At 40.5% G+C, this 24101-nt stretch overlaps 1 protein-coding gene across 3 annotated transcripts in view; it reads left to right on the forward strand.

Moving 5' to 3' along the window:
• LOC133536308 (poly [ADP-ribose] polymerase tankyrase-1) overlaps positions 1–24101 on the forward strand; it is a 337423-nt gene that overhangs the window by 79254 nt on the left and 234068 nt on the right. For all 3 annotated transcript variants that reach the window (XM_061876734.1, XM_061876733.1, XM_061876732.1), the window contains one exon: positions 13943–14038. In XM_061876734.1, the coding sequence (XP_061732718.1) occupies positions 13948–14038 (91 nt within the window). In that variant the 5' untranslated portion in view covers positions 13943–13947. The remainder of the gene's footprint in view (positions 1–13942; positions 14039–24101) is intronic.

Raw genomic sequence — 24101 nt, forward strand, 5'->3', positions numbered from 1 at the left:
AGCATATTCAACTGAATATGGGTTGAAAATGATTTGCAAATCATTGTATTCCGTTTATATTTACATCTAACACAATTTCCCAACTCATATGGAAACGGGGTTTGTACTACAACTTCTTTAGAATGGGGGGAATGAGGATATAATTTACACCGCTCAGGTTGGTAGATGAGCACTCTACCATTTGAACCATGCCACCATAAAAAAAGGATTAAAATTTCATGTTGTCCAATGAGCGCTCCGAGGACATCACAACCCACGAGGTACCAAACGAAAAATGTGTAGATGTGGTTCCCTGTGCTCACTCGTATGTGTTTGAGTGGGATCTTTAATGAAAAATTATATTTATATTGCGAGATGAGTGGGTGACGGAAGGTGTGCGTCAGTGCTGAAGCACACACACACACACACACACACACACACACACACACACACACACACACACACACACACACACACACACACACACACACACACACACACACGCACCACTTTGATGCTCTGTAGCTAAGCTCTGTTAGGTTGATGTGTGTACTATACTTGTCTACTCACAATACCACATTATGACAACGTAAAAAGGATTTTTTTTAAATTTTGCAGATTCATGAAAAATAGAATACATAAATATATGTACATAAGTATTTACAGCATTTGCTCAATACTTTGTTTGGCAGCAATTACAGCCTCAAGTCTTTTTGAATACGATGCCACAAGCTTGGCACATCTACGTTTTTGCAGGTTCCATAATTCCCACACTTGCCAACCCTCCCGGATTTTCCGAGAGACTCCCGAAATTCAGCACCTCTCCCGAAAACCTCCCGGGACAAATTTCCCCCCGAAAATCTCCCAAAATTCAGGCGGAGCTGGAAGCCAGCTCCAAGCAGACCTGAGTGACGTGTCGAGAGTCTGTTTTCACGTCCGCTTTCCCACAGTATAAAGAGCGTGTCTGCCCAATGACGTTATAACTCTAGAATGATCGAGGGCGAGTTCTTGGTTTCTTATGTGGGTTTATTGTCAGGCAGTTTCATTAAAGTCCTCCCAGCCCGGTTATAACACACAACAACAGCAGTCACATTTTCGTCTACCGTAAGCTCCAATGTTGTGAACTTGTGACATTCTTAAACAGGAGAATACTACCATGTACTGTACATAGAATAGAATGTAGAATAGAATGTACTTTATTTAATTCAGCACCAGAGTTCGCTCACAATCAACAATGATAAAAATAAATAATATTATATATATAATATATTATATATATATATATATATATATATAAAATATATGAATAATATAAATATATTCTACATTTAAGTGCAGTCAAGGAACATATGCATTATACAGTCTGATGGCTGTCGGTGTAAAGGACCTCCTGTGTCGTACCATGTTACATTTTGGGAGTCTGAGCCTTCCACTGAACGTTCTTATTCTCTCCGCAAGGTCCGAGTGTAGTGGGTGGGGGGTGTTGTCAATAATGGCTAGGAGTTTTGCTAGACTTCCTCTCTGCCAGAGAGTCTAGCTGTGGTTAGAAAAATAGTGACAGAGAATAGAACAAAGATGGACATTTCAACCCTTAACTCAACAATGAGTAGATGAGTGTGCCAATTCCCCTTTTCCCCTTTTTCTTTGCATCTCCTTTCAAGCTTCATTAGGTTGCATGGAAAGCATTGGTTTTCATCCAGGACGTCTCTGTACATTGCTAAATGTATCTTAGTCTCGTCAGGGAGGTGACCAAAACCCAATGGTCACTCTACAGCATTCTTCTGTGAAGAGAAGAGAACCTTCCAGAAGGACAAGCATCTCTGCAGCAATACACTAATCAGGCCTTTATGGTATAGTGGCCAGATGGAAGCCATTTATTAGTAAAATGTTTACCAAAATGCACCTAAAATACTCTTAGACCATGAGAAACAAAAACGTCTCTAATCTGATGAGGCACATATTGTACCCATTGGCAGGAATGTCAGGCGTCACATTTGGAGGAAACCAGGCACTGCTCATTACCAGGCCAATACCATCCCTACAGTGAAGCATGGTGGTGGCAGCCTCATGCTGATGGGCTGTTGTTCAACTGCAGGAACTGGGACACTAGTCAGAATAGAGGGAAAGAGGAACGCAGCAATGTACGGAGACATCTTGGATGAAAACCAACGCTTTTCATCCAACCTGATTGAGCTTGAGAGGTGCTGCAAAGAGCAAGGAACAAAACTGCCCCAAGATAGGTGTGCCAAGCTTTGGAATCGTGTTCAAAAAGACTTAAGGCTGTATTTGCTGTTAAAAGTGCGACGACAAAGTATTGAGTAAATGTTGTAAGTGTTACGTACATGTGTTTTATTTTTTTATTTTTGATTCATTTGCAGATTTTATTTTAAAGGTAAAAAACCCCAAAACTCCACATTGTCCTTATGGGGTATTTTCTGGAGAATTTTGAGGGCAAAAATACATGTATTGTATTTTGGAGTAAGGCTATAACATAAGAAAATGTGGAAAAAGCGAAGCGCTTTGAATACTTTTTGGATGCACTTGAAGTTTCATCACTGAGACTATGGACACATCTGCTTCCATAGCGCTGCAGAAGCAGCCAAGCACAAGACTTCAAGTCTTGTGTTTTATCCATCCATCCATTTTCTACCGCTTATTCCCTTTCGGGGTCGCGGGGGGCGCTGGCGCCTATCTCAGCTACAATCGGGCGGAAGGCAGTGTACACCCTGGACAAGTCGCCACCTCATCGCAGGGCCAACACAGATAGACAGACAACATTCACACTCACATTCACACACTAGGGACCATTTAGTGTTGCCAATCAACCTATCCCCAGGTGCATGTCTTTGGAAGTGGGAGGAAGCCGGAGTACCCGGAGGGAACCCACGCATTCACGGAGAGAACATGCATTTATGTCTATTCAAATTTGAATTTACTGCATGGCAGCAAGAGAATGCCCCATTCTCGCATTTGTGACAAAATAACCAGTTCTCATGATTTGATATTTTTGTTTGAAAAAGGAAACCGATTATTGAGGCATGTATACAATAGACCTTCGGCCAAAATACTTTACAGTAAATACTTGGCGTGGGTTATTTTTTTGTTATTGAACGTATATTTCAAACAGACTAATTGTTGAAATTTAAGTCACAGGATTTATTACGCGCTTCAAGTTTTGCACATTTTTCTTATTTGTATTCTCTAATCCTGCCTGCAGGCATGCCCAGCCCAAATAAGTTCGGCAAAAGTGCTTAGGTTGTGAACGAAAGCTCTTAATTGGTTCTCGATCATGGTGCGCAGGCCGAAACGTCTGTATCATGAAACAAATTTCCTTTTAAGAAACAACGTAAACATGAATAATTGCTTCCAGATATTTAAAGTATTCACCACAACAGCCAGATTAACTGTCAATGCGTGCACATACACAAGAGTCCCATTGGTGCACTTCAAAATGTTACAAAACATGACGCTACACTAAAAAAACAAAAAGGAAAATCATTTTACCCTTTGTCCTTGAACATATGCAAGTGGCATTTGTTGAACAGTCTAACAGTGGTAAACAAGCATAGAGTCACCTTCTAGCCACTGCTAGCGTTAGCACAAACTAGCAGTGTAAGGCGGTCCTCCATCAGCCTGTGTGTTGGTATTAGGGCTGAGCAATATGGCCTTTCATTAATATCTCGATATTTTTAGGCCATGCCACTATACACGATATATAGCTTGATATTTTGCCTTAGCCTTGAATGAACACTTGATGCATATAATCACAGCAGTATGATTATTCTATGTGTCTACATTAAACCATTCTTCTTCATACTGCATTAATATATGCTCATTTTAAACTTTTCTACAGAGAGGGAAATCACAACTAAGTCAATTTACAAAAACTGTATTTATTAAACAGTTATTAAGCAGTGGCACAAACATTCATTTAAATTCGAAAACAGAAAGTGCAAGATTGTCAGAGACATTTTAAAACAAGCTATTAGTGCACTTTTGTGCATGATGTCACTAAGATGACATATCAAAACAACACTAAATTGAAGTGCACTTTTTATACAGAACGCCACTACAATAGTTTAAAACATATAAAGTGCACTTTTGTGCATGATGTCACACAATATATTTCTATAACTGTCAAATAAAAATTAGCTGAATAAAAGGAAATCTATCCACTTAGGCAACAGCTTTTCCACCTGGTCTTGAACTTTCTCTCCGCCCTTGCAAAGATGTTTAACCCCTTTGGCATAGTCAGCAACTAAACGTCTTTTTTGATGAATGGTTGCAATTGTAGACCTGTTTCTTCCATATTTGTGATCCAATCTCTGCGTAGCGGCCGCCGTGTACTCCTCACAATATGTAAACAGGATGTGATGCCGGGGGCCCGCCTCTTCAAAATGGAAGCGGGTTAATTAAAATGACAGACCCCATAGAGCTTCCTGCACCAAACAAAACAAATAAATAAATGAATAAAGCGATCCTACACGAAGACATTGGTTGCACACTGAGGCATATTAGGCCTGATCCAAACGTTCGTAGACCGAAAAGAACGCAAATAGAGGCATTTGTGAATCGAGGTTCCACTATACTAACAAGGCATACTTTGCGCCCTTTTTCTCAGCTGTGTGGGAAATAGAGAATAAAGATTTACTAAGGCTTTGGAATATTTGAAAATGCTATATGCATCCAGGCAGTGCTTGTCGTGTGTACTTTTGTTGTCATGGTGATATAGTGTTTGTATTAAACATCGACCGTTTTTTCAGGGCCAATTATTGGTAGTGAAGGAGGCCAATAACCAAAATTTGGCGTTGATATTCATTTGCAGTAAAAGTTATTTAAACATGAATAGTGTACGTCAGTTAACAGCTGGACAAGGCTTTAAGGTGTTTTTCGACATTGTTTTTTAGGAAACATTGGGCCAGTAGCGACATAATGGTTGATGTGGCGCTAATGTTGTGGTTTATATAGCTCCAACAAACATCAGAGGATTTCACAAGGACCTTATTATGTGTGTCTCAGAGGAACATCAACATTTGCATTTTAAAATTTGGGAAATCTCGGAAAATTGGTAAAAATATGTGATTTTTCTATATCACAATAACTCGCCATCTACTCAAGTGTATAGCAGCTTATGGATTCAACACATTGCAAGAATTCCTTGTGAGGAACCGTGGAATATACAAACCCCGTTTCCATATGAGTTGGGAAATTGTGTTAGATGTAAAAATAAACGGAATTTGCGCAATTTGCAAATAATTTTCAACTCATATTCATATTGATTAAAGATGGCGGCGCCCGGACGAGCTGCGACATCGCGGAGCTCTTGCTAAAGATGGAACATTTGGAAGAAATACCGAACAATTCTGCAAACTTCATGGCTGGCTCACATCGTGGTCACTTCGATATCACTTACGACCACCAGACACTTCTGGATGTGGACGGATCGGGCCGTTTTGGACTGATAGACGCGTGCTTGCTACACCTGCTAACTAGCACGGGAATACTTCGGGGGCTACATCCAGCGGCCTGTGAAGCAGCGGAGTATAGTACCAGCGGGGGCCGTCTACAATTTCCCTTGTGGATCATTAAAGTTTGTCTAAGTCTAAGTCTACGGAGCAAACGCCAGCGGTGTGATCGGAAACGCGGATGCCGAGCGGGGCTAAAAACAAAGCAGAAGGCTAACCCCCACAGAACACCACTTCCCTCCATCCTGAAGCCGGATTTAAATGGAAGATGCGAGACTACTGGTCAGTTAAATTAGAACAAGTTTTTTCTGCTTTGATTGTTTCAGAGTTGGACATGCGTTCTACTGAGGTGGCAAACTATGATGCGTTCAGTTTATCACAGCAACAAACAAAAATTCGGAAAATTCCCATCGTAGCAATTCCTAGATATGGTTGTAATTATACTAAATGCACTGGGCATAATAAACCCAACATTATTAATATTGCTACTACGGATAATTTGATCAAAAATTCCCTAAAACAGCCAACTACCTATAATATAGTTTTTTTAAACATAAGATCATTGTCTCCCAAAACGTTGTTAGTTAATGATATCATCAGAGACAACAATCTTAACGTCATCGGTCTCAGCGAAACCTGGCTTAAACCAGATTACTTTTTTGCGCTAAATGAGGCATGTCCTCCTAACTTTACATATGCGCATATTGCCCGTCCCCTTAAAAGGGGTGGGGGGGGTCTCACTAATATACAACGAAAACTTTAACCTTAGTCCTAACATAAATAATAAATATAAATCGTTTGAGGTGCTTACTATGAGGTCTGTCCCACCGCTGCCTCTACACCTGGCTGTTATCTACCGCCCCCCAGGGCCCTATTCGGACTTTATCAATGAATTCTTAGAGTTCATTGCTGATCTAGTGACGCACGCTGATAGTATAATTATAATGGGGGACTTTAATATCCATATGAATACCCCATTGGGCCCACCATGCGTAGTGCTCCAGACTATAATTGATAGCTGTGGCCTTACACAAACAATAAATGTTCCCTTTATTGCAAAAATCCTCGAAAAAATTGTTGCGGAGCAGTTAAGTGAACACTTAGCGTCTAACAATCTATGTGAAACCTTTCAATCCGGTTTCAGGGCAAATCACTCTACGGAGTCAGCCCTCGTAAAAATGACTAATGATCTATTGCTAACAATGGATTCTGACGCGTCATCTATGTTGCTGCTCCTCGATCTTAGCGCTGCTTTCGATACCGACGATCATAATATTTTATTAGAACGTATCAAAACACGAATTGGTATGTCTGACTTAGCCCTGTCTTGGTTCAACTCTTATCTTACTGATAGGATGCAGTGCGTCTCCCATAACAATGTGACCTCGGACTACGTTAAGGTAACGTGTGGAGTTCCCCAGGGTTCGGTCACTCTTTAGCATATACATGCTGCCGCTAGGTGACATCATACGCAAATACGGTGTTAGCTTTCACTGTTATGCTGATGACACCCAACTCTACATGCCCCTAAAGCTGACCAACACGCCGGATTGTAGTCAGCTGGAGGCGTGTCTTAATGAAATTAAACAATGGATGTCCGCTAACTTTTTGCAACTCAACGCCAAAAAAACGGAAATGCTGATTATCGGTCCTGCTAGACACCGACCTCTATTTAATAATACAACTGTAACATTTGACAACCAAACAATTAAACAAGGCGACTCGGTAAAGAATCTGGGTATTATCTTCGACCCAACTCTCTCCTTTGAGCCACACATTAAAAACTTTACTAAAACGGCCTTCTTTCATCTCCGTAATATCGCAAAAATTCGCTCCATTTTGTCCACTAAAGACGCTGAGATCATTATCCATGCGTTTGTTACGTCTTGCCTCGATTACTGTAACGTATTATTTTCGGGTCTCCCCATGTCTAGCATTAAAAGATTACAGTTGGTACAAATGCGGCTGCTAGACTTTTGACAAGAACAAGAAAGTTTGATCATATTACGCCTATACTGGCTCACCTGCACTGGCTTCCTGTGCACTTAAAATGTGACTTTAAGGTTTTACTACTTACGTATAAAATACTACACGGTCTAGCTCCATCCTATCTTGCCGATTGTATTGTACCATATGTCCCGGCAAGAAATCTGCGTTCAAAGGACTCCGGCTTATTAGTGATTCCCAAAGCCCAAAAAAAGTCTGCGGGCTATGGAGCGTTTTCCGTTCGGGCTCCAGTACTCTGGAATGCCCCCCCGGTAATAGTTCGAGATGGCACCTCAGTAGAAGCATTTAAGTCTCACCTTAAAACTCATTTGTATACTCTAGCCTTTAAATAGACTCCCTTTTTAGACCAGTTGATCTGCCGTTTCTTTTCTTTTTCTTCTACGTCCCACTCTCCCTTGTGGAGGGGGTCCGGTCCGATCCGGTGGCCATGTACTGCTTGCCTGTGTATCGGCTGGGGACATCTCTGCGCTGCTGATCCGCCTCCGCTTGGGATGGTTTCCTGTTGGCTCCGCTGTGAACGGGACTCTTGCTGCTGTGTTGGATCCATTATGGATTGAACATTCACAGTATCATGTTAGACCCGCTCGACATCCATTGCTTTCGCCCTCTCCAAGGTTCTCATAGTCATCATTGTCACCGACGTCCCACTGGGTGTGAGTTTTCTTTGCCCTTATGTGGGCCTACCGAGGATGTCGTAGTGGTTTGTGTTGTGGTTTGTGCAGCCCTTTGAGACACTAGTGATTTAGTGCTGTACAAGTAAACTGATTGATTGATTGATTCAGTTGAATGGGCTACAAAGACAAATTTGATGTTCAAACTGATAAACATTTTTTTTTTGCAAATAATCATTACGTTTAGAATTTGATGCCAGCAACATGTGACAAAGAATTTGGTAAAGGTGGCAATAAATACTGATGAAGTTGAGGAATGCTCATCAAACACTTATTTGGAACATCCCACAGGTGTGCAGGCTAATTGGGAACAGGTGGGTGCCATGATTGGGTATAAAAACAGCTTCCCAAAAAATGCTTTCACAAGAAAGGATGGAGCGAGGTACATCCCCTTTGTCCACAACTGCGTGAGCAAATAGTCAAACAGTTTAAGAACAACGTTTCTCAAAGTGCAACTGCAAGAAATTTAGGGATTTCAACATCTACGGTCCATAATATCATCAAAAGGTTCAGAGAATCCGGAGAAATCCCTCCACGTAAGCGGCATGGCCGGAAACCAACGTTGAATGACCGTGACCTTCGATCCCTCAGACGGCACTGTATCAAAAACTGACATCAATCTCTAAAGGATATCACCACATGGGATCAGGAACAATTCAGAAAACCACTGTCACTAAATAAAGTTGGTTGTTACATCTGTAAGTGCAAGTTAAAGCTCTACTATGCAAAGCGAAAGCCATTTACCAACAACATCCAGAAAATCCGCCGGCTTCTCTGGGCCCCAGATCATCTAAGGTGGACTGATGCAAATTGGAAAAGTGTTTTGTGGTCAGACGAGTCCACATTTCAAATTGTGTTTGGAAATATTCGACATCGTGTCATCCGGACCAAAGGGGAAGCGAACCATCCAGACTGTTATCGACGCAAAGTTTAAAAGCCAGCACCTGTGATGGTATGGGGGTGCATTAGTGCCCAAGGCATGGGTAATTTACACATCTGTGAAGGCACCATTAATGCTGAAAGGTACATACAGGTTTTGGAACAACATATTCTGCCATCTAAGCGCTGTCTTTTTCATGGACGCCCCTGCTTATTTAGCAAGACAATGCCAAGCCACATTCAGCACGTGTTAAAACAGCGTGGCTTCGTAAACAAAGAGTGCGGGTGCTTTCCTGGCCCGCCTGCTGTCCAGACCTGTCTCCTATCGAAAATGTGTGGCGAATTATGAAGCGTAAAATCCGACAGCGGAGACCCCGGACTGTTGAACGACTGAAGCTCTACATAAAACAAGAATGGGAAAGAATTCCACTTTCAAAGCTTCAACAATTAGTTTCCTCAGTTCCCAAACGTTGAGTGTTGTTAAAAAAAAAGGTGATGTAACACAGTGGTGAACATGCCCTTTCCCAACTACTTTGGCACGTGTTGCAGCCATGAAATCCTAAGTTAATTAATGTTTGCAAAAATAAAAATAAAGTTTATGAGTTTGAACATCAAATATCTTGTCTTTGTAGTGCATTCAATTGAATATGGGTTGAAAAGGATTTTCAAATCCTTGTATTCCGATTATATTTACATCTAACACAATTTCCCAACTCATATGGAAACGGGGTTTGTATATTGGTTAATTGGTTGAAGTTTATATCGAACATGTATACAGTTTCAATATGATACATCACATGTCCAAAAAGGAATCGGAAGGAGTAAAGCTTATTGAATCCTACCCTTTTTCAATGTCATAGCAATTACTAACATATATGTTCACTTCCTGTTCTCAATTTGTAACACAATTTACACCAATGATGCCTTCAGCCTCAGTGCAGCTGGGATAGTGTCTCGCCCCCCTTGTAAGTCAGAAAGGGACGCGGACAAAATTGATGGATAGATGGATTTCTCAATATGGAATGATTGATATAAATCAATGATTTATAAATATGGCAAACATTTAAATACAAATTACTATGGACTCTTTTAAGTAGAGACATTTTTCAAGCTGGCTGACATAATCTCTTCTTGGATGTTACAGAAAGTGTGTGTTGCTGCGTGCTCTTCTTTACGTATTATGTAAGTCTCTTATTTGCCAATATACACAACGTTTGGATTTTTTGCAGAGGTATATTTTATCTCATCTTCATGTCTATCTATCTCTGTCGCATTGTTTGGTTGAATCATAGAACTTCTTCGAGCCCACGCTGTGAGTAGCAAAAAAACCTAAAACAGGAGGAAGACTCCAGGAAAGAAAGACAAAAACTGAAATTCCAGGGCAAAAAAATGTACGTTTTGACAAGTTGATGTAAGCTGAAGAAACATGCTATCGGTGGCCATCTCTTCAAGGAGACAAAGCGGGGGGCGTCGCTATTGAAGCACCACCAAAAAAAGGCCAATATTGATAACAAAAGGGCAAAGCGATATATGTCAAAATGCCAAATATTGGCGCCGGAAATCTGTCGATCCCTAGTGTGTATGCAAACTACAATAACTTCTTCTTCTTGGCTGGATGTAACTTTGCAGATGAAGTTTTGTTTCACTTGCTATTTGAATCACCCTGATGTTATTCGGGCTCCTATGAATTCTGTTTAAAACAGATGTTTCTGAAGCGGCTTGCATGGACAGGTGTGTGTGTGCGTGCGTGTGAGCGAGCAAGTGTAAGTGTGACAGCTGCCAGTTTGACATTAGCTGTTAAAAAATGTAATCATTTGATTCAAATGTATTACATTTTTCTATTATGCTTGTTACATTTTTGTTGATCGTATATATTTAAGAAAGTGAGTGTTGGTCATCTCCTTATCCTTATTATATTGTCTGGTATACGTTATTATTATTATTATTAAAAAGTTTCATAGTTTAAATCTCAAGGTCCAGCAGAAAATGATTGTCCCATAACTTTGCCTTGCGTTTTATGCCATGACCCCCCGCACCCCCTTTCCAATTACACACAGAGCAGGTACATTTTGTTCAGTTCTGTTCAGTTCAGTTCAGTTTATTTCGAACTTGCATACAATACAATTACAATGTAATGCATCACATATTTCCAGTTGTTTCAATACAGCATGTCCGAAAAGGAGTAGGTAGAAGACGTGCATATAGATTTTTGATAGTTAACACAGAGTGGCATTATGGTCCTTTATCCTCATCTCAATGGACGTTTCCAGGTGTCTCCAATTGAAGCGATCAGAATCGATTTGATAGCTTTATGAAAGTTTCTTATCTTATAATGAATGTGTGGTTCACATTCTATTAAACCGTCATGTGCAATACAATGTTTCACCTTTCCTGGGCGTGCAGCCTCAAAAGTGTCACTTAAAGGGAACTGCAATAATTTTTAAATTTTGCCTATAGTGACTGAAAAATATAAACAATTATATTTCAGTAAATTGTAAAGTATTATTTGTACACTGCTGAGCTAGGCAGACAGTGTATGTACTGTAGTTGTACAAACTTGCATGACGTGCTGCATGTATCATGTTCGATATATAGTGACTCACTCAATGGACAGTTATTCGTCTGGTACAGCAGATGTTTCCTGTTGATTTAGGGTAGGCAATCCATTTGTTTCGAAATAGCTTGGCTTTAAGTTCCATATTTATTGTGTCGTCACTTTCACCTCACTCTCCCGGCTTCCGTCTGCTCCAACAGTTCACCCTCTTCTTTGTGCTCGCTTCTGGAAGCAGCAATATATTTAGCTTCACAAGTATAAGGTTTTGAATCCTCATTTGTCCAAAATAGTAGTCTTTGTTGTTTGTTACCAAGTCTGCCATGATCAGAAAACACACTCGTGTTTGATTCCGTAAGTCGTATAGAACATCTTACATAATGTTATGAACGTGTCTGTTACTACATTTTATATAGACTTGCAGTGTGTATATAAAACGTTGTTGAAAAGTTTCTAAGTTGTTTTAGAGGGCTCTGAAGGTTTCAACTGTGACTCCCATTAGCTGTATTTTGTTCAGCGTTTATCATCTGTAAAATCCATCCATCCATCCATCCATCTTCTTCCGCTTACCCGAGGTCGGGTCACGGGGGCAGCAGCCTAAGCAGGGAAGCCCAGACTTCCCTCTCCCCAGCCACTTCGTCTAGCTCTACCCAGGGGATCCCGAGGCGCTCCCAGGCCAGCCGGGAGACATAGTCTTCCCAACGTGTCCTGGGTCTTCCCCGTGGCCTCCTACCGGTTGGACGTGCCCTAAACACCTCCCTAGGGAGGAGTTCGGGTGGCATCCTAACCAGATGCCCGAACCACCTCATCTGGCTCCTCTCGATGTGGAGGAGCAGCGGCTTTACTTTGAGGTCCTCCCTAATGACAGAGCTTCTCTCCCTATCTCTAAGGGGAGAGGAAACTCATTGTAAAATCGTAAAAAAAAAGATGTGTCTTCTCTTCTCTCATAATGATTGTGAACAACAGGCAAAATTCCCCAAAAAGTGCAGTTCCCCTAAATCGATGGGAGAATATGAATACATTCACATTTAGGGGCAATTCACACAGAGTGCGCATCTTGGATAAAGGCGTGAAACAACGGACATAAGTCGAAGGACAGAATGCTGCACAGCCAGAGTCCGCGTAATAGCACATCGTTTTTCACTTAATTACATAGTATGAAAATAAGACCTTCGAACATTTTGCAACCATGCTGAAAATAGTAAACATTATTGAAAATGCATGACTCTAAAGTGACTCAGACTAAATAGTGCTGCAAAAACGTCAGACAATAAGAAATATGTTGACAACCTTTCTTGTCAATCACTTGATTATTTCTGTTTTTTTTTCCCTGCATATAATCATTTAGTGGATGTCAGCTGTTTTGAATATACCGATTGAAGGTCATCGGCCCGGGGGGACGTTATGATGGATATTAGACATCAGCTAAGCTTAAAGTGTGTTATTTATGCAATTTCAAGCTAATTTGTTATTTTTTTTACCAGACTGCTAAAAGACATTTATAAAACACTGGTCTTTTATGGAAGTTGTTAACTTTCTCTAACTGGTTCCCTGGTTGCAGCGCATGTTTGCACAACAACTTGTTGCTCGGCAAGGTTAGGGAGAGATGGCAAAAACTGGATGTCAAAACAATCGTGCTATGAATATGATTATCTTACAGTTGAATCACTGCTCTGTATTAATTATAAAATGTGCTGCCCCTATTCAGAGTGTACATGTACTTTTTTTATTTCACCCAAACAACACTTTTCTTCTTCTCGCCCTTCCTCTCTCATCCTCTCATACTCGTAGCCCAACCATCTCCAATTCCCCCACCCCCACCTCTTTCGTCTTGCTCTCCGCTGCATCTCTCAGTCAGTCAGAGAGACAAGAGTCTCTCCACTCGCACTGCCTGCCTCGCCACCACTGCCACCTTGATTAGTTGTAGCTGCGAGCTTTTTTCCCACCCCCTTTTTTGTGTGTTTGTGTTAATTTCCAACAGCTTTCTCCTCCCGGTCCACAGGAACGTGATATGTGTTATCAAGGTGGTCACGCAGCCGCTTTCCTTGCTCCGTTGTTTCTGTGGCGGTGTACCGTGTAGCCTAGCCCTCGCTGTTGCTGTGGTGGCATGTCTGTTTACATCAGCAGCGTGGCTCGCAGGGCAGAGGCAACCGGGGGCAGGCGAGGTAGCAGCGCTAACAACAGAGGAGGAACAGCTGGAGGAAGGGAGACATGTGAAGCGGGACTTCCAGGACGAGGAGGGATCGTGCAGGAGCTGTGTTTTGGTCCAGGAGGAGCCGTAGTTGGATATGGTTCAGGGGGGCAAGGATTGGGTCGAAGTGTGTGTCAGGGAGTTTGCTTGTCAGTTCAGGAGCTGAGCTACTGTTTGTGTCTGCCCTGTTGTTGCACAGTGCTAATGCAGCACGGAGCCGACCCCAACATCCGCAACACTGACGGCAAGTCTGCCTTGGACCTCGCTGAACCCTCCGCCAAGGCCGTGCTCACAGGTCAGTGCCACTTTTCATCTCAGTCTGTTTAAAGCCACACACTATACTGAAGAGAAGTTACAAAATAGGTTTTTACACCCTGATGGAAAAATGAGCAATTCTCTGAAAGTCTTTATTGGCCACCATTTTTTATACACTAAAACTGTGCAGTCAAATTAATGTGAATGTTCCATTCCCTTTATTGGGACATCTATTATAATACTGGGACATCTTACAAAACATGAACAAGTCCAATGCTTTTTCTACTACCGTATTTTTCGGACTATAAATTGCTCCGGAGTATACGTCGCACCGGCCGAAAATGCACAATAAAGAAGGAAAAAAACATATAAACGTCGCACTGGAGTATAAGTCGCATTTTGGGGGAAATTTATTTGATAAAACCCAACACCAAGAATAGACGTTTGAAAAGCAATTTAAAATAAATAAAGAATAGTGAACAACAGGCTGAATAAGTGTACGTTATATGAGGCATAAATAACCAACTGAGAAGGTGCCTGGTATGTTAACGTAACATATTATGGTAAGAGTCATTCAAATAACTATAACATATAGAACACGCTATATGTTTACCAAACAATCTGTCACTCCGGATCGCTAAATCCGATAAAATATTTTTCCTCGGTGTCGCTTCTGGTATGCGCCCCTCTAGCGTCCTTTCTTTCTGCTGCTCGATTGCTGTTCTCTGCAGCATATTTCACTACGTCCAGCTTATATTCTGCAGTTTTCCTTTTCGGTGCCTTTTTAGTTCAGTCCTTCCCAGATTTATAAGTTACCGCCAATGTTGATGTGATCCATTTTAATAGCTCCTGCAGTAGTGTATAGCGGTTAGCATATCATGACCCACAATGCACTTATGCCATGACCCGCCCCCGCCAAATTCTTATTGGTTGGCGTGTGAGCGACGATTGCTGACGTGTGTGTGACGATTGCGGACATTTTCTTCGTCGCTCACGCGAATGAGATAAATAATATTATTTGATATTTTACGGTAATGTGTTAATAATTTTACACATAAGTCGCTCCGGTGTATACGTCGCACCCACGACCAAACTATGAAAAATACGTCGCCTTATAGTCCGAAAAATACGGTAAATGTGTTTGCCATGTCCCACACTTGCAACAAAAAACTGTTCAAAAACCTTTCCAGTTGGGAAAGGAAAGAACAAAGAAATCAGGTCCCCTGAAGTTAGTAAAACCAACTGCTAATTATTCAAAATACCCTTTTATCGCAGCCCACAGGCCAGAGCCTGAGCCAAGCTAAATCTCTTGAAACAAAATTATGAAATAGCATCCATCATTCACTTGTTGAACATGTACAAATACATACTTTTATAGGATATACAAAACAAGACTCATTTACAACCTCTGTCCCTGGTTTGGATTAGAATTTAAAGAACAGTTACTTAACAAGTTGAATATTTACAAAATAATAATATTCAGTGAGATGGCATTAGCAAAGAAGCAATGTGCATGTTTATTGATTTTCCTGCTGGTCATCCTCCAAATGATTAGATGCTATTTATTAATTTTTAAGTAATGCATAGTACAATTATTAATATTTCATTAACATTTATCAACATAGCTTTTCTTTTTTCACTATGGGCCTGATTGACTCAAGGTTTGCGTGTATTCAAGCATGTGCAAATCTGATACCACACATAATGCAATCTACAAAGCTTGTGCGCAGAGGTTTGCATCTCTTAAAAAAGCAAAATAGAGAGCACAGTCCATTTAGCGTGTCTGTCTTGATATACATTCAGAATATATGTTTATTTTACTTTTAATTCATAGCTGTATGTAGAAGTGGCTGGTTGCATCAGCTCTGCTCTTTAATGTCTTTAATGTTCTTTGATGTTTGATGTTGTAAGAGGGATGTCTACAATGGCTATGAGTTGTTTTTTTTCTCTTGGCCTCAGTCTGGACCCCCTGTCCAGGTGCCCAGGCTTAGACCGATTTTTTTCCATCCATATTCTTCCGCTTAGCTGAGGTCGGGTCGCGGGGGTAGCAGCCTAAGCAGGGAAGCCCAGACTTCCCTCTCCCCAGCCACTTCATCTAGCTCTTCCGGGGGGATCCCGAGGCGGTCCCAGGCCAGCCAGGGGACATAGTCTTCCCAACGTGTCCTGGGTCTTCCCCATGGCCTCCTACCGGTTGGACGTGCCCTTAACACCTCCCTAGGTAGGCGTTCGGGTGGCATCCTGACCAGATGCCCGAGCCACCTCATCTGGCTCCTCTCGATGTGGAGGAGCAGCGGCTTTACTTTGAGCTCCTCTTGGATGGCAGAGCTTCTCACCCTATCTCTAAGGGAGAGCCCCGCCACCTGGCAGAGGAAACTCATTTCGGCCGCTTGTACCCGCGATCTTATCCTTTCAGTCATGACCATAGGTGAGGATGGGAACGTAGTTCGACCGGTAAATTGAGAGCTTTGCCTTCCGGCTCAGCTCCTTCTTCACCACAACGGATCGGTACAACGTCCGCATTACTGAAGACACCGCACCGATCCGCCTGTCGATCTCACGATCCCCTCCTCCCTGAATGAGAATCAGCAACTCCAAGTGCGAGTCCATGGTTCTCGCCCGGAAAAGGGTGGAGTGCCATCTTTGGGTTGGGGAGGAGACCCTGCCCCAAGTGGAGGAGTTCAAGTACCTAGGAATCTTGTTCACAACAGATGTTTTTATTCTATTTTATTTTAATCTTTTATTTTTTTCTCCCATTCCCCCCTACTTGTTTACCTATATCTCACCTTTTTGTAAGGGGCGTCGGAAGTTGGCAGACCCGTCAGCGATCCTGTTCTGTCTCCCTGTAATGTTTGTCGGATCTTGAATGGGATTGTGCTGAAAATTTAATTTCCCCTCGGGGATCAATAAAGTACGTCTGATTCTGATTCTGATATACTGATTATCAGAATGGCCACAATACAGGGAAAAGGAAATGCAAATTTATCCAGCTTTCACAATGGAATTTTTTCGTCCGTTGTATTGTTTCAGTATTTAGTCTCAAAGGACGCGCAAACTGACACCCTATCACAACACCGCAGCGCCTCCCAGGGTGTACACAGTAAAAAAAAAGTCCATTTTATTTATGTAGCACTTCTTACAGAGAGCTCAAAGTGCTTAACATTATTATTAAAATTATTAAAAATAATTATTGTATTTAACAGTAAATAATTAATGTATTGAACAGTAAAAACGGCGTGGCGCAGTGGGAGAGTGGCCGTGCGCAACCCGAGGGTCCCTGGTTCAAATCCCACCTAGTACCAACCTCGTCACGTCCGTTGTGTCCTGAGCAAGACACTTCACCCTTGCTCCTGATGGGTGCTGGTTGGCGCCTTGCATGGCAGCTCCCTCCAACAGTTTGTAAATGTGTGTGTGAATGGGTAAATGTGGAAGAAGTGTCAAAGCGCTTTGAGTACCTTGAAGGTAGAAAAGCGCTATACAAGTACAACCCATTTATCATTTATTTATTTAAACTATAATGGAATATTATTGGAACGCAAGCTTAAAGGCCTACTGAAACCCACTACTACCGACCACGCAGTCTGATAGTTTATATATCAATGATGAAATACTAACATTGCAACACATGCCAATACGGCCGGTTTAGTTTTTTAAATTGCAATTTTAAACTTCCAGCGAGTTTCTTGTTGAAAACGTCTCGGAATGATGACGCGTACGCGTGATGTCACGGACTCTCAGGAAATACTAGCGCTGCACCACTCGCGGCTAAAAGTCCTCTGCTTTAAGCGCATAATTTCACAGTATTTTGGACATCTGTGTTGCTGAATCTTTTGCAATTTGTCCATTTAATAATGGAGACTATAAAAAACTGTTGGTGGAAAGCGGTGGATTGCAGCTGTCTTTAGCACCGAGACACAGCCGGTGTTTGTTTGTTGTGAAGCGGAGCGGTCAAGCGAACATGTTTTTTCTACGTCAACAAGCATGTTTTTGGATGGGGAAATTGATATATATATATCTTAACGGAGAAATCATTGGATTATTCGTTGTCCTGCAGCAGCTCTTTAAAAGGTAGCTGTGAGCTTGGCTCCTCGGCTTCTCTCTGAGACACTTCGTGTTCACCGCAGCCATCCGACCTCAAAGTATGTCTTTACAATCTTTAAAATCTCACTAAAACACTATTAAAACAATAAGCAGATAAGGGATCTTCCAGAATTATCCTAGTAAATGTGTCAAATTACATCTGAAACGCTCACACGGCCGCCGCCCGGAGCCGTCCCCCTTTTTTTTTTTTGCTTCTTTTTTTGTAGTACTTCACTATAAATATCCTAATTCACAAATCTTTCATCCTCGCTCAAATTAATGGGGAAATTGTTGCTTTTTCTGTCCGAATTGCTCTTGCTGCTGGTGGCTCCCATTAAAAACAATGTGAATATGTGTGGAGCCCTGCAACTTGTGACTTCACGCGCACATATGCAGGGCTTTTCTATTAGCAACCAAAAGTTGCGAACTTTATCGTCGATGTTCACTACTAAATCCTTTCAGCAAAAATATGGCAATATCGCGAAATGATCAAGTATGACACATAGAATGGACCTGCTATTCCTGTTTAAATAAGAAAATCTCATTTCAGTAGGCCTTTAAACAAATGTGTTTGGTTGGGCCATACATGCCATAAATTTAGAGGGAAATTTGAAAACCTTCCCTTTTGCACTTGTTATCAATTGTACGCGCAGTCTTCATCCGCAACACTCCCACTTTTTATAGTTGTGTGTGTCACCAGGCTACTTTGCTAATTTGCTGATATTGCTCAGCAAGAGTCAGTAGATTAGACATCCTTTTTTTTGTTCTTCGTTAAATTTGAAGATGCAGATGTTAAGACGAGAATCGTTTGCCACACTTTCTTTTTAATTGTTTATGAAATTATCAGAATACTATTTCCTTGTAAAATAACATTAATTGTGTGGCTAAAGTGGGTTTTGTGTTCAGTATCTGAAAAAAATCATAAAAAAATCAGTTTTTATAGAAAAATATACTATTATTTTGAATAAGAGATCTCCAAATTAAATCATCCGCATTCATCAATTCAATTTCGATGAATGTAGAAAGTGAAGAAAGATTAGTCATTCCCTTGCAAAGAAGAGTATTTTTCAGGCACATTTTAAATATATTTACCCATACGTATGTTTAAACGTACAGTAGCATGATGACAAAAGAAATGTTTTTTCCGCATTCCTTCCTCTCCACTTCCTGTTTCCATGGAAATTGACGCCAGCTCTGCATCAGTTTTCGCTCCTCTACCTCAATGATAACACTGAGTTGCATCATCAATTCTCCTCGTAAGGTTCTGTGGTTAATGAGATAAACATTGATACATAGTGCAGAGCTGTGCGGTGTCTGTGTTGAAATTCCCTGCACTTCACAAATACCAGACACGATTTTTCTCTTTCTTTTTTCGTTTCTGCTGGATGCCTTTAACATTTGTAAATAAAGTATTTTTATTTTGCTATCTTCATGTTATCTATCCGTGAGATCCTTCTGAAATTAGATTCTGTGTGCTGGACGGCGCTTTCACATTTTGCATTTATTTATGAGTTTTCTGGCTTGCAGTGAGACGAAGGTCAAGGCTCATCAGTGACACGCTGAACCATGGTTTATTTTTAAAATAGAAAATACGTCTGAAAAAGATATATATGAGGCCCCTTTCTGCCTGAATGTTAACCCTTTGCAGTGTGAAAGGGGATTGTGTGGTAATTTACATAAGAAACAATTTTTAAGGCAGACAATGTAACTGCACCGCTGTAGTTAATATTCTTAATTAGAACTATGAGAAGACTCATTAAGTCATACCACAGGACTAACATACATTGTGCAACTAACTAGTATGAAGCTTTAATTGCACCTACTTTTTACTCTCTGTAATTTCATGGCATTCAATCAATCGCAACTGGACTGTTTGGTTTGTCTTAGAAGATACGTCACCTCTCATCCGAGTAGGCTTCATCAGTTAATGCTCACGGACTTAGATTGGTCAGAACTAGTATTAGACTTAGACTGGTCAGATTTAGTATTGTGGCTAGTGCCAAAACCCCAAATATTTATACCCCAAAACCTGGAGGGTGTGGGTGTGCCTGGGCAAGGATGGTTTCGCCCTATCGTGGTGAGAGAAACAACAGTTTTAGATGCAAACGAGCAATACAACTGTCAAAGCCAGCGACAGTCCTTAAAGTGTAAATTCCCCTTGTCAGCATTGAGCTATTGTGTGGCAGAATGATCGCTCTACATTGACTACGACCAATCCAAAATAGTTGGAATCCCCCACATTAGCATTCCATTCTGTTGTAAACAAATGGCACACATGACATTCTCTAAATCCTGTTATTTGTTGGAGGCTAAATTGCAGAGTCTTTTTAGGAATGGTTGAAAGGACAGTGTTGTATGTGGGAGATAGATGGTGTCGCAGACCACCTCTTCTATGGGATGTTTTTTTTAACTTTGACATAGATGGCTTCCCTCACTCCTCTTTTGTACCATCTATTATACTGGATAGCAGAGGTGTGGACTCGAGTCACATGACTTGGACTCGAGTCATGAATTTGATGACTTTAGACTCGACTTGACAAAATGTAAAAAGACTTGCAACTCGACTTAGACTTTAACACCAATGACTTGTGACTTGACTTGGACTTGAGCCTTTTGACTTGACATGACTTGCTACTTTCCCCAAAACCCAACGATTAAAAAGTTATTCAGGAGCGCTCTGTATCTTTGTTTGTCAACATGTGTGCGATGACAGCCTGTGCGCTACTTGTCAGTACAACAGCCAATCAAATTACATCCACGTTGTTTTCGTCACACAGCATTCAGCCAATCAAATTGGAGGAAAACCAACGAAGAAGAGCTTTCAAACAACAGAAGAATAAGTGAATACAATTATGCCATAAAGTGTTTCGTTTGGGTATTAAAAGTACAACTTGGTCAACAAAACAGGAATTGCCGTAAGCAAAACATGCGGTTGGAAGATTACAGACGGAGACGCAACAACTTCCAACTTTGTTCGTCATTTGAAGTTGCACAAAGAAGGGTAAGTTTTGAATGTTAGCTTGCGTTTATTGGCTGAGTAACGTGACTTTATTTGCTGTAGAGTTAAATCAGTGAGGCTGTAAATTCACTGCTAACGTTAGAATCATAGACATCTTATAAGGGTACGCAGCATCGAGCGCTACTGCCTGTTGCCGCAGACGAGACGCGGGGCCGCCTTCTTGGAGTGGTGATCCGCTCCACTCAGTGCAATTCATTTGGCAGGAGCAATGAACTGTCAGCGCACTTCATACATCTTACCTCACTGAATACCACTTATATTCACGCGCTTTTTTGTCATACGTGTAACTTTGATAAAGGACACATGTCTTGGCGTGTTCATAATTTGCTTAACAGAAATAGAATATTCTTATATGCTATAAGTGACCAGACGTCTGAGATCAAAACTGGGAGTATAATCCCAGAGAAGGGGAAAAAACAGTCAGCTATTTTGAAGTTGAAGAAACAATATGATTAGGTTATATATACATGCATATATCCTACATAAACAATGTATGAATACATTACATATCTATATATCTTACGGACCTATAGACCAGATGTTCTCAAATGGGGGTACTTGAAGGTATGCAAAGGGGTACATGATATTTTTTTTAATATTCTAAAAATAGCAACAATTCAAAATCCTTTGTAAATATATTTATTGAAAAATACTTCAACAAAATATGAATGTAAATTCATAAACTGTGAAAAGAAATGCAACAATGCAATATTCAGTGTTGACAGCTAGATTTTTTTGTGGACATGTTCCATAAATATTGATGTTAAGGATTTATTTTTGTGAAGAAATGTTTAGAATGAAGTTGATGAAACCAGATGGATCTCTATTACAATCCCCAAAGAGGGCACTTTAAGTTGATGATTACTTCTATGTGTAGAAATCTTTATTTATACTTGAATCACTTGTTTATTTTTCGACAAGTTTTTAGTTATATTTACATCTTTTTTTGTATAAATAGTTCAACAAAGACCACTACAATTGTGCAATATTTTCAGTTTAATAAATCAGAAACTGATTCCATAGTGCTGTATTTTACTTCTTTATCTCTTTTTTCAACCAAAAATGCTTTGCTCTGATTAGGGGGTACTTGAATTAAAAAAATGTTCACAGGAGTTACATCACTGAAAAAAGGTTGCGAACCACTGTTATAGACTTTATTTCTGTTGCTGCAACAGCAGAGAGTTTTTTCTGTCTTGACACTTTATATTGATATTTTCTATTACATTCTTCCTTTAAATGGCTATGTTTACAGTGATTGTGTTATATGTATTTTTCATGTATGTTGCTTTGGATAAAAGTGTGCCAAATACTTAAACATATATAAACACCTGAAAGTCTTTATATCAGCTAAAACCACCAATCTGTTTCACTGGATTCAGAATAAAACCATTCTGTCTTACTCAACAAAGTTAGTATTTGAATATTGTTACTTGAAGACTTATCTATGGTTACAATAAAATGAGAATGCATCATAATCAATGGCAGCTGGTGAATTTTGTTTTAGGTGGGCCTGAAACTTTGTAAACCAAATACCTGTAGGGGGGTCATCCTCCCCCAGAAGATTTCTTTGTGATTTTCACATACAAATATTGTAGTTCTTTGCTCCTGCTTAACTCTGTGGTAATATTCTTTTCACAAAATACAACCAATAGAATGTTAATGTAAATTCTTACTTGTGAAAAGTAATCCTCCAATTCCTATTTTCAACAGTCTGCTCAATTGAGCAGGAAAACGCTGAATATCAGCCCAGCATCTTTTTTTTCTACCTGTCAAATGTTAGTTTAGGCTGTTTGCCGGCTCCTCATCACCACTTCAAGATGGCGGCCAAATTGCTTGCGTCACAGCACCCAATTCTGCGTCTACTTATAAGATGTCTATGGTTATAACGTCATTGCAAACACGGCAATCTGTTGCGTCCACTGCAGATGTTACCTTATTCATACTTATTGTCAAAGGGATTTTTTTAAAGCAGGGTTGCATGAGGTACCTACACATAACGTTACGTTAATGAATGTATCACACACAGTAACGTAACATTAGACGGCGGTCAGCAGCACTGCGTATTTTAGCCACCTACAAAAAGACAAACATAGTCAAATAAAGGTCAGTTAAAATGTATACTATATTAAGAATATGTGTACATATTCCATAGAGCCCTGACATCTAACAAGTACAGCACTGTTCATTGTCATGTTCATGTATTTGTTGTTTTTCATGTGTACACACACATAAACACATACAGTATGAGATGAGATCAATGTGGTAATATTCTTTTCACAAAATACAACCAATAGAATGTTAATGTAAATTCTTACTTGTGAAAAGTAATCCTCCAATTCCTATTTCCAACAGTCTGCTCAATTGAGCAGGAAAACGCTGAATATCAGCCCAGCATCTTTTTTTTCTACCTGTCAAATGTTAGTTTAGGCTGTTTGCCGGCTCCTCATCACCACTTCAAGATGGCGGCCAAATTGCTTGCGTCACAGCACCCAATTCTGCGTCTACTTATAAGATGTCTATGGTTATAACGTCATTGCAAACACGGCAATCTGTTGCGTCCACTGCAGATGTTACCTTATTCATACTTATTGTCAAAGGGATTTTTTTTAAGCAAGGTTGCATGAGGTACCTACACTTAACGTTACGTTAATGAATGTATCACACACAGTAACGTAACATTAGACGGCGGTCAGCAGCACTGCGTATTTTAGCCACCTACAAAAAGACAAACATAGTCAAATAAAGGTCAGTTAAAATGTATACTATATTAAGAATATGTGTACATATTCCATAGAGCCCTGACATCTAACAAGTACAGCACTGTTCATTGTTATGTTCATGTATTTGTTGTTTTTCATGTGTACACACACATAAACACATACAGTATGAGATGAGATCAATGAGATAAGGTGACAACATGACATAAACTGCTGATGAACTAGTTACAATGCAATATTCCATGGAAAAACAATGTTAACACTTTTGTGCAAATAAGTACAGTTGCACT

The sequence above is a fragment of the Nerophis ophidion genome, linkage group LG17, assembly GCF_033978795.1.
Source record: "Nerophis ophidion isolate RoL-2023_Sa linkage group LG17, RoL_Noph_v1.0, whole genome shotgun sequence".
Classification (NCBI taxonomy): Eukaryota; Metazoa; Chordata; class Actinopteri; order Syngnathiformes; family Syngnathidae; genus Nerophis; species Nerophis ophidion.